A 16,094-nucleotide genomic window follows, 5' to 3' on the forward strand; every position below is an offset into this window, starting at 1 on the left:
TTTCTCTCTCTCATTTTTTCTTCTTTCTTTCTTTCTCACACACACAAATTCACACTCAACAACTCTAACACACTTACTTGGAAAAACTTACAGATGGACACACACACAAACACAAAGATACACTCACAGTCAAACACTTACGTTCCCATACAAACACACACACGCACATCACACAGCACACACACACAAGCGCAAACATTCCCACTTGCACATGTGTTGAGTTGGAGCATATGCGCTGATGTTTGCTCCGTACCAGCGAAGAATTAAACAAACCCAAACAAGTACGCAGGGAATCTATAATAAAAACTTTGCAATGTTTCTAATCAAAAACCGAGTTTACACACGTCTCATAATTTTTTTTATCAAGATTGATAAACGTTGGCACGAACACACATTTTAAAAAGCATAATTAAACAAACATTGAACGTATGCACCTAACATGGCGAGGACATCCCGCCATGTTAGACGTGCTCTTGCAAAAACGACTCCATTATTTTTTAAAGGCGTCAATGCGCAGATGAACACAACTGATGTTCATAAAAATGTGCTAAAACAAACACATCAACACCACTTCAACATACAGAATCCTGTAATTGGACACAAAAATGCACACTTTAACAATCGAAATGAAGTGAAAAAATGTCATCCAAAACGTGAAGCCACAGACAAAAACAGAGATATTGAGATATTTTCAATGTGTTTTGTGTTCAAACTTTACACACACACACACACACACACACACACACACACACACACACACACACACACACACACACACACACACACACACACACACACACACATACATACACCTGTGCACAATTGCTATCAAGAAATTCCACACGTGTGCAGCTTGATAGAGTATGCAAAGGTACCTACAGAGGTATTGCTATGAACAACAAAAATGCTTACACAAATAATTAAGACATTGGCAGAAGGACATTCGAAACAAAAATAAATACTTTCCGAAAAACATGGAAAACAAGCAAGAAGACACACACGCACACACAAAGACACCGATAAAACACAGACACACAGACAGACAAACGCGTAGACCTACACTCACAGGCGTTAAATTTGATGCTTAGCATCGCTTGAATCGATGGTTCTAGGAATGTTTGCTTACACAAGGAACCCAACACGCAGCAACAAAAGACGATGTGACAGGACAAAACACCGCACCCAACAATACAATTCGACACAATACACAACTTGAAAAAATAATTTGACAATTTTTTCTTTAGCTTCAAATTTATCTAAAAAAAACGTCTATTTTAAATTTATGCTGTGATTAATATTTATAAGAATAATCAAAATGACAAAAATAAGATTATATTCACTTATATTTTTTAAAAGATAATCAACAAACGTGTTTAAAAATCCGTGCTTAAACACTAAATAAACATGAGTATCTACTGATTGATGTTGTATTTGAAACTCTATTACGGACTGATAGATAAAAATTGTACTTTGTACTTCCGGGCAGCTGTAGGTTCTACCCACTCACAGATTGTACATGGAGGGAGAGTTGCATTAATGGATCGACTTTGGAATCATTTGATGATGCCGGTGCAGATGAGTGGAGAAAAATGAACTTGAAAAATAATTGATGGCAATGGAAAAATAGAAAAATAGAAAAACAGTCATAAGTGGAACAACAGCAGCATCAAACAACTGCAATAACAACAATAACAGTTAATATTATTATTACTTTAATAATATTGAAAATAATAAATAAATAAATAAATAAATAAATATATATATATATATATATATATATGAAATAAACTTTCTGAAAAAAAACATAGAAGTAACAAAAACAAATGCGCAAAGAACAATAATAATGACCAATAAATTCTCGAAACGTGAGCGATAAAGCAACAATTCATCAATCAGGGCATATCATTCGATAACGAATCAAAATGAATAACATACAAAAAGTAAACAACAAAAAAACAAAAGCATAGGACTATAAGCATAGAACATGAAACAAAACAAAGAACCAAAACAAGGAGCAAATAATAAAAATCATTATCGCCATTCAACAACAAATTAATCATTCATGAAGAAACCGACAACGAATGAAAAGCAAACACGAGCGGGGACAAAAAAATTATAATAAAATCAAAACAATAAAAAGTGAAATTGTAACCAAAAAAACATTATAAACAACAATATAAACAATGAAAGACACTAAAAACAACATAAAATTGACTAAACATCACCACAATACGTGAACAATTTTATTCAAAAGTCATATAACAAAATATCATTGAAATAACAACATTACGAATGAACATAAGCAGATGAATAAAAAACATAAAAGACCCAAACAACCAACAAACATAAAGCAAGTTTATAAGCAAGAGCGTTAACATCAGCAAGAACTTAAATCCAAAACAACAACATCAACATCAGCAACTAAAAATTAAAACAACACTACAAACAACAACATAAGAATCAACAAAACAACAAAGAATAAACGAGATACACAAAATATAAACAAAAACAAGGGAATAAACACAAATCATTCACAACAACAAAAGCACAAACAACAACAAAATCACATTCAAACCACACAACAGCAACAGCAGCAACAACAACAACAGCAGCAACAACAACAACAGCAGCAACAACAACAACAGCAACAGCAGCAACAACAACACAAACAACAACAAATGCATTAGAACATAATTGATCTTTGGGTCATTATTAGTCTAATGTTGGTACCCTCGGTGGGTTTCTCACTGGCGCCTTTTTGTCTAACGATCGATGTATTAGTTATTTAATATCGTTCTAATTTCGCAGTCGTTGTTGTAGTTGCTGTTGTTGTTTAGTTATTTAATATGTTGCTGACGATGTTGTTGTTATTGTTGTCTGTTTTTGTTGCTGTTGCTGAGATATTTAAAATGTTTTTGTTGTTGTTTTCGTTGTTGTTGGTTAGTTATTCAATGTGTCGTCGTCGTTGATGATTTTTCAAAATCAAGTTGAAATTTTACTTTTAAAACGATTTTAACGAAATGTGCTGGTTTTGAGTTCATTCCTTCCCATCTACCTCTAATTCTCAAGTTGTTTGATTCTCACAACTAGGTGCCTAAACTTTTTTTTACCACTTTCGATGTTGTTGTTGTTGTTTAATGTGATGCTGTCGTTTTTGTTATTGTTGTTGTTGTGAGATGATGAAAAGTTATTTCCGGGGATTTGAAATTATCATTTGTTTATAATGTGTGTTTTTGATGACGTTGTTATGTTAACTAATTGTGACACTGTTTTCTCACAATTTTCTTTTCAAAATTTCTCCAAATATCAACAACCAGCAGCTCTGCGTAGATACATGTAAAACAGCGCTTCACACACTTGGCATGTGACTCAGGGCTCTCTTAGTATTCGAATCCTTTGACTGCACAGGCAATGCCAGGCGTCTTAACAGTTGCGCCACCGCAGTGCCCACTAATTTTTGTTGTCGAAGTTTTTATTGCTATTTTCATGAAAGCATTAGAAAGCTTATTTAATTTTTCATGGCTTGCCAGTGCTGATATCATCAAAAATTTAACAGTCTAAATAAACGTTTCAAGTTCTATCCGTCACATAAAAGTACGGAGCCATCAAACGTTACTACCTAACTGATGTTACTGCTGCTGTAAATTACTAAATGAGTTGTAAAATATTTGACTGCTTGGTAGAAAAAGTATTTTAGCGTCAATATTATAACTATTATATATGACAGAACAGTTAAATAATAACCTGATCTAAAAGACAAACAATGAAATGATTATATGGATAACTTTATGTTCCGCAATTTTTTATTCTGTAATTCCGTAATAAATAATTTTGAATCCCGTAAGTTTTGTGTTTGCAGCATGATTTAGCTGTCAGTTGTCACAAAAATCTTTTATTTTATTTTATGAGCTAATATGTGTTTAATTGATGATGTGAGTTACATTTGACAACTAACCTATTGCCTAATTTATTTAAAAATATTTCAGTAACTTCCAGAGCATGACAGCAGTATCGGCCAATAACAAAACGCTGGCATACAAATAAATGAATCTGAATATAATTTCAATAACATAGAAACAACGTTCTAAAATACACACAAACACACGTAAACACAAATAAACACGCACAGTCAGTAACAAACATACCCACAGCAGCTCCTCTAAAACCCACAAATAACTTATCCTAACACGAGTCAACATATTTATCTACCTTCACTTAAATTCCTACATCCAATACAGTCACTGACACATGTACACACACAAACACCACACACACCCACACACACACACACACACACGAACGTTAATATACACACGCACACAAAACCATCGCCTGCCGTAAATAACGCGTAGTACCTACGCTTCTAGCAGATCCAATAAATACGAATAAAACATTTATGAAAACCGCGCGCTCTCCTTGCTCTAAAGTTGGCTGTAAATAAAAGACAGAATGCAGTTTTATGAGCCCATCTAGCTGACTGCCTCTGATAAGGTTGGCTTGCATCTTGTAAGATAGTTTCGTTTATTTCTTCATTCCTTCGTTCTTTCATTCATCTATTTCTTCATTCATTCGTTTCTTCGTTCTTTCATTTGCTCCTTCCTTGGTTCTTCCATACGAGATGTGATTGTTGCTCAAATATTTATAGAAGCTTTCGAAAGAGATGGGGTGATGACGATGTCAGCTGGCAGTGGTTTTGCACTGACAGAGGTTTGAAAGTAAACTTGTTCATTATATGAGAGCAGTTGATGAACATTTGGATGTAAAAGTTTCTAAATTATTTTTAAATTCTCTAAATAGATACCAAATAATATATGGTCATCGTACATAGCGATAATTCACACAACTATTTATTTCATTTTTACTAAGACTACTGACAACAAAAAATTACTATTAATTAAGTGTCATAGAATACTAAATTGTAACGGTAATATACTTTGTTGGGGTAGTAGTAGTACTATTAATGTAAGTAGTAGATGCAGTAGTAGTGGTGGTGGTAGTAGTGAGAGATAAAAGGAGCAGGCAGGCAAACAGGCATTGGTTTGTTCTATTGGTCATTACTGTTGGCACTCTGATGAGAAATAGGATTAGATTATTTGAGGTCGTGATTGATTGACAAGGTGGCCGACGTTCCAGAGAGCTTTTTTAGATTATTTTATGCTTTTTATTGTTTGATGTTGAATTGGAAATGCGGCGGAGAGAGATTGAAGAAAAAGAGGGTAAAGGAAAGAGAAGAGAAAAAAGAGAGAGATTGAGAAAGTGAAAAAAGAGAATAGAATGGAGAAAGAGAGTAAAAAAGCAAGAGAGTGAAAGATAGAAAGAGATAGCGAGATAAGGTGTGAGAATGTGAGAGAGAGAAGAGGGATTGTGTTTGGTGATCGCCTTTGATCGACCGATAAAAGAATCTCAGTGGGATTGGATGTTTGGCTGCCTGAGATTGCTTGATGCATTTTTTATTAGTCTCAGTAATGGCGTTTTATATCATAGAGACAGTGCAACTGATGTTTATAATAATGATGGTCGGCAGAATGAAGATGATTTGGTTGATTGGGATTCAATTTATGCAGTTGTGTTCGTTATGATGATAAATAAGTAATAATATTTTTTGCAAATAATATTAGAGCACCAATTTTGAAGGATAAATTTAACAGATTAAAGTTTGATGAACATTCATTTGAATGTTGATCTTTAACCTGGTTGAATTCCTAGCATTTTTAATGTAATGACGACTATTTCAAATAACTATCTGTCAATATAAATTATTTAATCAATATAAAAAATTATGTTTTTGATAAACAATCAAATTAAAAATAAATTACAACCTTTAAACAATTTTGCAAAAAGTTTAAAAAGAAATGATACTCGGTTAAAGTAGAATTTTACTATTTTGCATTTAAAAAATACAAAAAACAAATTTTTTCAGCAAGGTTAACAACCCTGAAAAATTGAATGATGATGTTTTTGTGTAAGTAAACTAGAATGAAGTAATTTTCTTAAACCCCCTGGTGTCCCTCTACTTACTATACATCAACAGACTCACCTCTTGAGAAACGTAACGGCTCAACTTGTTTACAAAAGCCCATAATAGCTTCAATAATTTTAAACAAATTGACCGCATCTTTCTTTCTTTCTCGTGCTTTATCCTTTCAGGACATTGGCGACCATCGACATCCACAAAACCAGATCTTTAACACTGTAGAAGTTGAAATGTGGTGATATTCAACAAGTGATTTCACGTATGTTATTCAAATTGATCTTATCAGCTACAAACCTAGAGACCACAACAATTGCAGTGACAACAAAAACTATAGACATGCTGGCCAACAAAATTGCATCACGTACTGATCACAACACCTTCAACAAATACTGAGCACATCAACCAAAACAATACTGACCACCACAACACAAACATACAGACCACCACGGCTACGAACGGGCTTACCAGAGTCAGCAGAGCCTTCAACACACGGCAGCCACACATCCACGTCTCAGTAATAAATCGAAGAGTGCGTAAGCACATGCGTGCTCGCCATTTTTCATTTCCTCCATGCGCACTTCCTTCCGTCCGCCATGTTGACTTTGATCTCTATATTATCGCCCGGCTAATTTCGCGGCCGTCATAAATTTTTCTCGTGCGTGAGAACGGCCATTGTGCTTTATTGTCTATGCTTGTTTGTTATTTATTTGTCTCGGTGTGTTATTTATTTGTCTGTGGTGCGCAATTTAAATTTTTAAAAGTGTTTCGTTCTATGCTTGCTGCTATTTTGTCTCAGCTGAGTGCTGACATATTTTTGACAGCGTGTGTTGGTTTATAATTATTTCTTCATTTTTATTGTTCATATGTTTTGTCGTTGAGTTGACTATCCACTCGCTACACGCACAAACACATACAGTTTTACTTTTTGTTTCTCACATCGGTAAAGTTTGTCAAGTTTTAATTGTTCTCAGTCAAAGATAAATTCAACACCAATATCCTTCCAAGCTTAAGTGATCCATTACTATCAAATTTATTTGTAATGGAGCAAAGAAATGGAATTTATTTGAAGGAAGCTTTTTTTATAGTCCGACAGAGGAATAGATGGATGCTTTATGGCTTAGATTTACAACGCCTATTCATCATGCGAGGTCTTGCTCGCTACTAACTGCCAAAGTACTGATGGTTGGAGTAATTTTGAAGTGCAGTAAAGAGATTGTTTTTTTTTTGAAATTATTGCTCTGATGTTACTGATCCTTTCAAAATACATATGAAGTGCTATCTAGCATGCAATTTGATTGCTTCATTTCAAGTATCGCGTTGTGAATTAAGATGATCTGTTAAAGTTTTGCTGTGATTGTGTGATTATTTTGTTTTTTAATGTAATTAGAAAAAATATTACTTTAAATAATATTATTATTAGTAATAATCTTATTAGTAGTAATAGTAGTAGTAGTGGTGGTGGTGGTGGTGGTATTAGTAGTAGTAATAATAATAGTAGTAATATTATTTGAAGTATTCTGAAGACCTGAGACTCCAGCACAGGATATTTGTAGGCAGCATCAAAGTTAAATTGATTGATTGTTGGATCGAATGAATGAATGATAAATACATACATTCATCCGCTCAATCAATTTTTTGCTCATTCATTTGATCATTCTGTCTCTTTCTTTTATTCATTTTTTTTTCTCAATTCACCAATTCTCTTATTTTCGCTCCCTCCTTCATTCCATCGTTCATCCGTCAATTTGAGAGCCGAGATACATCAATGAACGTCCATACGAGTAATATTAAACACGTAAACAAAACTTGACATACATAAACATACACAAACATATATGAGCTTATATAAACACACATAAACAAACACACATAAACATTGTATATGCGTATGCATATATTGGAACACACACAAAATTCGTTTATTAAGTTATAATAAAATATGAAAATTCAAAGTCAAACAACACCAACAAAGATATATAAAAATTTTCACATACAGATACAAACAAGCAGATATATATACACACACACAAACACATACACCCACAGACATACAAACACACCTATACATGCATCCGTTTTAATCCCTATTAACCCGTATGATGAACCAATCAATCAAATTCCAATTGTTTGTTTGTTGGCTGGTAGTATGCTGGTTCGTGTGCGCGCGTATGTGTGTATGTTCGCGTGTTTGTAAATTCGCATGTTAGTTTGTGTGCGTGTGTTTGTTTTTTGATGATGATGACGATAAAAAAGTTGATGAAGTCATTTATAAAGGTTGATGATGTAGCGAAGAAAAAAATGTGTGTATATCATGATTATGATGATGATGATGTCAAAATGATGACGATCTTATGATTATATCATGATTATGATGATGATGATGTCAAAATGATGATGATGATGATGATGATGTCAAAATGATGACGATCTTATGATTATGATAATGATGACAACGACAACGATGAAGTTGTTATGATGAAATGATAACTGGTTGTGCAGTTTTTATTCAACATAGCAAGCCTACTTTGACCTGTGATCAAGTTTGACAATAAAATTGTAGAGTACATACTGACTGGCTTGTGTTGTTGTCGCTTTTGTTGTTGCTGTGTGTGTTGTTGTGTGTCTAGGATTGTTGTTGTTGTTGCGTTTGGGTTTGTTGGTGCTGTTTTAGTTATGTTTGTTTTTGTGTTGTCGCTATGTGCTGTTGTTTTGTATCTGTTATGTACGATTGCTTTTGGGATAGTTGTTTGCTGTGTTCGGCTGTAGTGTTTGTGTTGTGTTTAGCTGTTATTTTTGTGTAATTTGTATCAATGTTTGTTTTTAGGTATTTCTTATGTTTGTTTTTGTTTTTTTTTCTGTGTTTATAATATTTTGATGTTGTTTTTTGTGCACTTTTGATTATCCATCCTTCTATATTTGTTATCTGCTAACTTTTTGTTTGTGTTTCTTTCGTTTGCGTGTGAGGTGGTTGTTGCTTCGTTATCGTCATCGTCATTATCACCATCACCATAAACATCATCACCATCACCATAAACATCATCACCACCACCACCAACATCATCATCATCGTTGTCCTCGTCAACAACATAGTCAGCTAACGTTCCTATCAGCAATTAAAGAGATTTTTGTTGTTGCTAGCATTTCCTAAACATCACCTCCCTGGAATGAAGCCAATTTTGATGACGTCATTACAATTATTATTTATGATGCAATGATGACGGTGACGTCATTACAATTATTATTATGACGCGATGGTAATGATGACGATATTAAACATTATTATAACGATAATGATAGTGAAATTTGATTCAAAACGTTTTTTTCTTTGTTGAAAAAAGAATTTTTTGTTGTTGTTTCTTCAAAAATCACTAAACTAATTTCACGAGAGGAACATTCAAAACTGCAAATAACGAAAATAAATGATCGAGTTCACAAATGTAAAGTGCATTATGAAACGCAAATATGAACATGCCATTAAAAAAAAACTCTTTGAACTTTGGATAACTTGAAAACGTGAAAATAAAAAACACTGGTGGTTCATTACAACAACAACAACAACAACAAAAACAACAACATTAATAACAATAACAACAACAGCAGCAATAAAATCAACAACACCAACAACAGCATCACATTATAACCGCACTGACATTCAGACAACAAAACTATTGTCTGAATTCAAAAGTGCGGTGCTTACGACACAACAACAACACAAACAACAACAACACAACAACAAAATCGTTCAAGTGTATTATTAAAGATGATACAGCAGAAACGTAATAGCGACAAAAGCAAAACCAAAAACAAAAAAACATCAACTACAACTACACGTACACAATATACAACAAAATATACAAAGCAACAATATTACAGTAACAAAACAACATCAAAAGTTCAAAACAACAACAACATCAATAACAAAACAAAATCAACAACAAAAACCCCAATCACATCAACATTTACCCTACAACAATGTAATGACATAACAACATTAACAACAAAACCACAACGTCAAAACATCAACAACAACAACTACTACTACAACAACACAGCAACAAGTTACCAGCTTAACATCACCTGTCAGTCAGACAAGCAAACAGACAATCCTAATCGTTCATTTTTTACCATCCATCCATCATCTAGATTCTTTCTTTTTCAACACATTCAACTATCACCCAGCAATTTACATTGTTTTGCTGTTATTGCCTTGGTTTATTGTTGCTGATGCCCGCGTTGCTGTTGCTGTTGATGTTGTTTGTTTGTTGATGTTTTTGTGGTTTGTTTGTTGATGTTGTTGTTGTTGTTGTTGCTGTTGTTAGTGCCATCATGTTCTGTTGATGTTGCTGTTGTAAGTGTTCTTTCTGCTTCGTTCTTTCAATGTTTAACTGCTATCAACAACAAAGCTTATATTTACTTACATAGTAATAGTAGTAGTAGTTGTAGTTGTTGTAGTAGTAGTAGTAGTAATAGTAATAGTATTAGTGGTAGTAGTAGTAGCAGCAGCTGTAGTAGCAGTAGTAGTTGCTGTTGTTGTAGTTGTTGCAGTTGTTAAAGACAATGGTAGTGTTTTGTAAACGGAGTTAATGGATGTGTTGTCGTTTTTGTCTCGTTGTCGTCATCAAATAACAATTGATCACATGATTTTCAACTACTCCTTCAAACTAATATTTTTTATTTTTTTTTATAGTTTTAATGAGGGTGAATTTAATGACGACGATGATGATGACAGTGAAGAAGAAGAAGAAGAAAATGATGAAGAAGATGATAATGTTAATGATGATGATATTCGTGATGTTGATAATGATGGCGGAAAACGTTTACCTTCATTGTCATCATCATCGTCCTTATCATCATCGTCATCATCAATGAAGTCATCATTATCATCTTCATTTAGATTATCAATCAATCTATCAATCAACCAATAGGAAACTTATATAGTGCCAATTAAATATTCTCAAAGGCTCTACCGTAATTATATAAACATAGAAGTCTACAATACTATGAATAAGAGAAAACTCAAGTAAAATTATCGAAGTTTAACAGTGAATAAATATGTTTTCAGTTTTTTTTTAAATGGTTTAAGAGACAGTTATCATCACCGTCATCTTCATAAACATTATCATCATCATCACCAATGTTATCATCATCTTCAAAAACATTATCATCATCATCACCAATGTTATCATCATCTTCAAAAACATTATCATCATCATCACCAATGTTATCATCATCGTCGTCGTCGTTGTCATCTTAATTTTCTTTATCATGGAGCTTTTATGTCTTTGTCAGGAAATTTTTATTTTCATAAAACAGGGGGCGGATGCTCCTTTAAGCACTATGGCACGTTCTCTTTATGTTTGTATGTTTGTTTTGTATATTTTTGTGTTTGTATGTTTGTCTTGTATATCCTTGTCTTTGTATGTTTGTCTTGTATATTTTTGTTTTGTATGTTGTCTTTTTGTGTTTATATTCACAAGTTATTGTATTTTTTTGTGTTTGTATGTTTGTTTTGGATACTTGCATACAAATGTTATTTTCATTTTTTTTTCATGGTCTTTGAAATTTTTCAAACATTTTTATTCATGGATCTGTTTTGTTTTATTTGTGTCTGATTCAATTTGTGATAGTTTTTGTATTTTTGTGTTTGTATTTGTAGGTTTTGTATATTTTCTATTGTATATGTATGTTTTTGTATTTGTTTGAAGAGTTTTTGGTTTGTTGTACTTGGGAAGTTTATTTGTCTTTTTTAAATTTTTTTTTTCATTTTTGTTTGAGATGTTGAGTATATGTTGAGACATCTTTTCATTAACTCTACTGTGATTTTTGATAGTGTTTTGGTACACACAGACTGTAGAATACTTTGGGTATTTGTATTATTTGTGTATTTGTTTTAGTTTGTGTATTTCTATTTTGTATTTGTATTTTTATGTATTTGTTTGTTTTTCTCCAGCAAAGCTTTGTACTTGGTGTATGTTTGTGTATTTGAAGAATTGTTCGTCGGTTTGTTTGTCAATTTGTCGGGTTTGTTGGCAATGATGGATGACACAACATACATGAATGAAGCCTGCCTCTCTGACTCATCATCGTCTTCGTCATCATCGTTACTATGATCGTCATCATCTTCATCATCATCATCGTTCTATCATTGTTTAAATCATAATCAGACTGATCATCATCGATCGTAGCATTAATATTAACATTGCCATCTTCCGTATTTTAATCTTCAAAACCATTGCCGCCACTAACAAAACGTTATCATTTTTATTATTTTCATCCTTATTACCTCAATCAAATTGTTAAAATCACCGACTTTTTCATTATCGCGGTTATAAACATCTCTGTCTTTTTCCGGTAACACTAAATTTTAATAGTAATAGTAGTAATTGAACTAGCAGTAAAAGTATCAGTTGCAACCGTAATAGTTTAGTAGCAGCAGTAGCAGCAGTAGCATCAGTAGTAGCAGTAGCAGCAGCAGCAGCAGTAGTAGTAATGAATATAAGTTCTTAAAAGCTCGTTACGTGTGCTTCGGCAAAGTAGATGATGTATGATAGGGCTATTATATTTTCATACAACTCTTCACGATGTTTTGTTTTTCCTTTTGTATGTTTTGCTGTCTCTTTTGTATATTATATTTTCATACAACTCTTTGCGATGTTTTGATTTCGTTTTGTATGTTTTGTTTGTATAATATTTATTTTCTTGTGGGCAACTTTAATGTTTTTTTTTCTATGATTTTTTGTCCACAGATTTGTTGTTTGTTTTTTTTAATGTTGACGAGTATTAATTTAAACGAATGTGCTACTTTTGAGATTTTTGCGTATTATTTTTTTGTTTTTTGAAGTGTCAACCGGCTTTTAGATATGAGAAATGTTTGATAATTTTTTTGCTGTTCTGGTTGAAATGATTTTTTTTGTTAAAAATTTAAAGTTTTGCTAATTGTGTTAATCATATATATTACTTCAATATATTTTTTCATCATTTTTGTTTATTTATAAAATGAAAAAAAACGTTGATAATAATTAATCTATTTAAAATTTGAATAAAAACTAAATAAACTCAATTTATTTTGAATGACGATAATATTTTAATCAAGCTTAATGCTGTTTTGATTAAAAACATTCTTTTTTTCAACCATACAGTTTGAAAATTCATGAAACCTGCTAACAAACAACCATTCAACCCAAAAATCAATCAAGCAAACAAAAAACATTAAACATATCAGTCATATATCAATATATCGTCTACACGATATATTACAGTTGTAGTTAACTTCATTTAAAAAACTTATAAAACTGTCAGCAGATCAGCAAACCAATCACTCACTCAACCAACCAACCATTCAACCATTCAACCAGCTAACTACACAAGCTACTAACCAACAACTCAATCAATCAATAATCCTCTTCAGAAATTATCTCCTTCGTTTGAGAGCCGCAGATTTGAGCCTCTTAGATAAAGTCGACGTGCATTCAGACGCAGACACTCAGAAGACATGCATCTATAAAGGTCAACAAAAGGTCAAGTTCGTTATATTAACGCACATACACACGCACACAGGCTTGTATACATGACACTCACACACGAAAACACACACACACACAAGAACACACACACACTTCAGTATATAAACAGACAAAACAATTTTTATTATTAAAATTTACTTAACTTCCAATTAAATGATATTTTTATTATTAATATAAATTTTAATTTTAATAATAAAAATTAAAAAAAAATTTTTTTGCTGACCATGAGCATGCATATTTGTAATCCGTCACAACGTACAATCTCTGTATGTCTCTTTCTAATTAATGGATTGCTCGGACCGTCAATTGGTTGAATGATTGATTGTATTATTAATTGATTGATGGATGGATGGTTGGTTGGATGGATGGATGGATGGATGGTTGGTTGGATGGATGGATGGATGGATGGTTGGTTGGATGGATGGATGGATGGATGGATGAATGGATGGATGGATGGATGGATGGATGGATGAATGGATGGATGGATGGATGGATGGATGGATTAATGGATGGTTGGAGGAATGAATGAAAAAATTAAATGATTGATTGACGGATGGGTTAAAGGATTGAGGAATGAAATGATTGAAAGACCGATTGATGAATTAATGGATTGATAGATGAATTAATTGATTGACAAATGATTGAATGAATTAATGAACAAATGAGCAGACTGGCGGACACTAAGAAGTTCAAATAGTTCAGTTGGTTAGTTTCATTATCATTCTCACAAAACCATGAAAAATAAACAGAGATCTAAGAAATGTGAAAATTTAAAAAAAATTGCTAACCCAGAACTCATACACATGTACACTTCTTTATCTCATCCTTTTTATTATTATACAACTATTGCAATATCGCACCATCATTATAAAAAAATTCTCCTACACATATTCATACACAAACATACACGCACAGACACACACACACACACAAACAAACACGTAAGAAGACACACACACACAAACAGATGGATTGTGAGAACTTTCAACGTGTGCTCATAAGAAGATCGGATCAGTTACTCTCTTGCGGTACCAATTGTTTCGCTCCTGCATGCCAGTGGAGAAAGGTTTGTTGTTATTTCGTTTGTGTGTTTGTTGTTTTGTTTGTGTGTATGTTTGTTTGTTTGTTTGTGTGATTTTGCTGTTTTGTTGTTGTTTTTTTGAATTTTTGATGTTTTGTTTGTTTGGGTGTTTGTGTGTGTGTGTTCGTTTCGTTTGTTGTTTGCGTGTTTGTTGGTGTTTTGTTATTGTTTGTGTGCATGTATACTTTTGTTTCGTCTGTTTATTTGTTTGTTTGTTGTGGTATAGTTTTTAGTATTATAGCCCGATAATAAAGTTTTCAAGCAGTCATGTAATTTTGTCATAGAAATTGTTCTTAAGATTTATAAAACGCCTTAGAATTTATGTTGTTTCGGCATGAAATAACTTTCAGATATGTTTTCTTTCATCAGACACATTGCCTACCTATCGTGCAAGCAGTTTGCTGGTACTTATTTTTGTATTTCTCCAGTTATAAATTATCAGCTATAAAACACAATGGACAATTAATAATTCTTTGCAGCTCCATTCTTTTCCTTTCTTTGGTGTGCCCAGAAACCATCCATCAGCTCTTCTCAATACGTTAATTGGTCCTGAGAATGTGTTTGCATGTGCGTGTGTGCGTGCGCCCGTGAGTGTGCTTGTATGTATGTGTGTATGTATGTGTGTGTGTTTGTATGTGTGTGGAGATAGTAGTTTGAATGTTTGTATGTATATACGCGTTTGTGTTTGTGTACATCTTACAATACCTGAAAGTGTCTTTGTATGTGTGCGTGTGTTTGTATGTATTCGTATGTTTTTGAGAGGTGTATGTATGTATGCATGGCTGTATAGTGATATGTTTGTAAGGGTGTTTGTTTACAATTACATTAGCCGGCGCTTTTGTTGACTAAATTTTCTTGTTTTTCCTTGCAAGAAAAACAAACTTCTGATTCTTCTTGTTTTTCGGTTTTTATGTATTTGTTTTTTATTTTTATTTCTTTGTATTGTTTTCAATTTTTATGTATTTTTTCATTTTTTTTGTTTTGTTTATCGGTTACTATGTACTTTCTTCTTCATTCCTTTGTTTAGTTCTGTGACGAGTAGAGAGTTGCTAACATCCAGCAGAGTTCCACTCAGCAAGGATCTAATGATTAAAAAAAAAGATACAACATGTGCCACGTGTCAATGCCTGTCTGCGTTTGTTTGTGTGTGCATGTGCACGTGTGTGTGTGTGTGAAGTGTGTGTGTGTAAAATGTGTGTGTGTGTGAAGTGTGTGTGTGTAAAATTTGTGTGTGTGTGAAGTGTGTGTGTGAAATGTGTGTGTGAAATGTGTGTGTTTGAAGTGTGTGTTAAGTGTGTGGGTGTGAAGTGTGTGTGTAAAATGTGTGTGTGTGTAAAGTGTGTGTGAAATGTATGTGTGAAATTTGCGTGTTTGAAGTGTGTGTGAAGTGTGTGTGTGTGAAATGTGTGTGTGTGAAGTGTGTGTGTGTGAGATGTGTGTGTGTGAAATNGTGTGTGTGAAGNTGTGTGTGTGTGTGTGATAGTTTTTTCTTTTGTTTTGTAGGCGTACGAGTGCA

The 16,094-nt window shown here is 33.0% G+C and overlaps 2 protein-coding genes across 2 annotated transcripts in view; both read left to right on the forward strand.

Moving 5' to 3' along the window:
• Positions 1 to 439: 439 nt before the first annotated feature.
• Positions 440 to 1,610, forward strand: HELRODRAFT_168614 (hypothetical protein; the record flags this gene model as incomplete). The annotated part of the gene is made up of 2 exons (XM_009014450.1): positions 440 to 696; positions 1,487 to 1,610. The coding sequence occupies 2 exons, from the start codon at positions 440 to 442 to the stop codon at positions 1,608 to 1,610; spliced, it is 381 nt and encodes a 126-aa protein (XP_009012698.1).
• Positions 1,611 to 13,320: 11,710 nt separating this feature from the next.
• HELRODRAFT_73661 (hypothetical protein) overlaps positions 13,321 to 16,094 on the forward strand; it is a gene marked incomplete at both ends in the record, with an annotated part of 24,970 nt that continues 22,196 nt past the window's right edge. Inside the window, 2 exons of the mRNA XM_009014451.1 lie at positions 13,321 to 13,491; positions 14,465 to 14,563. Coding sequence (XP_009012699.1) covers positions 13,321 to 13,491; positions 14,465 to 14,563 — 270 coding nt within the window. The remainder of the gene's footprint in view (positions 13,492 to 14,464; positions 14,564 to 16,094) is intronic.

The sequence above is a fragment of the Helobdella robusta genome (assembly GCF_000326865.2).
Source record: "Helobdella robusta unplaced genomic scaffold HELROscaffold_13, whole genome shotgun sequence".
In the NCBI taxonomy this organism is placed as follows: domain Eukaryota; kingdom Metazoa; phylum Annelida; class Clitellata; order Rhynchobdellida; family Glossiphoniidae; genus Helobdella; species Helobdella robusta.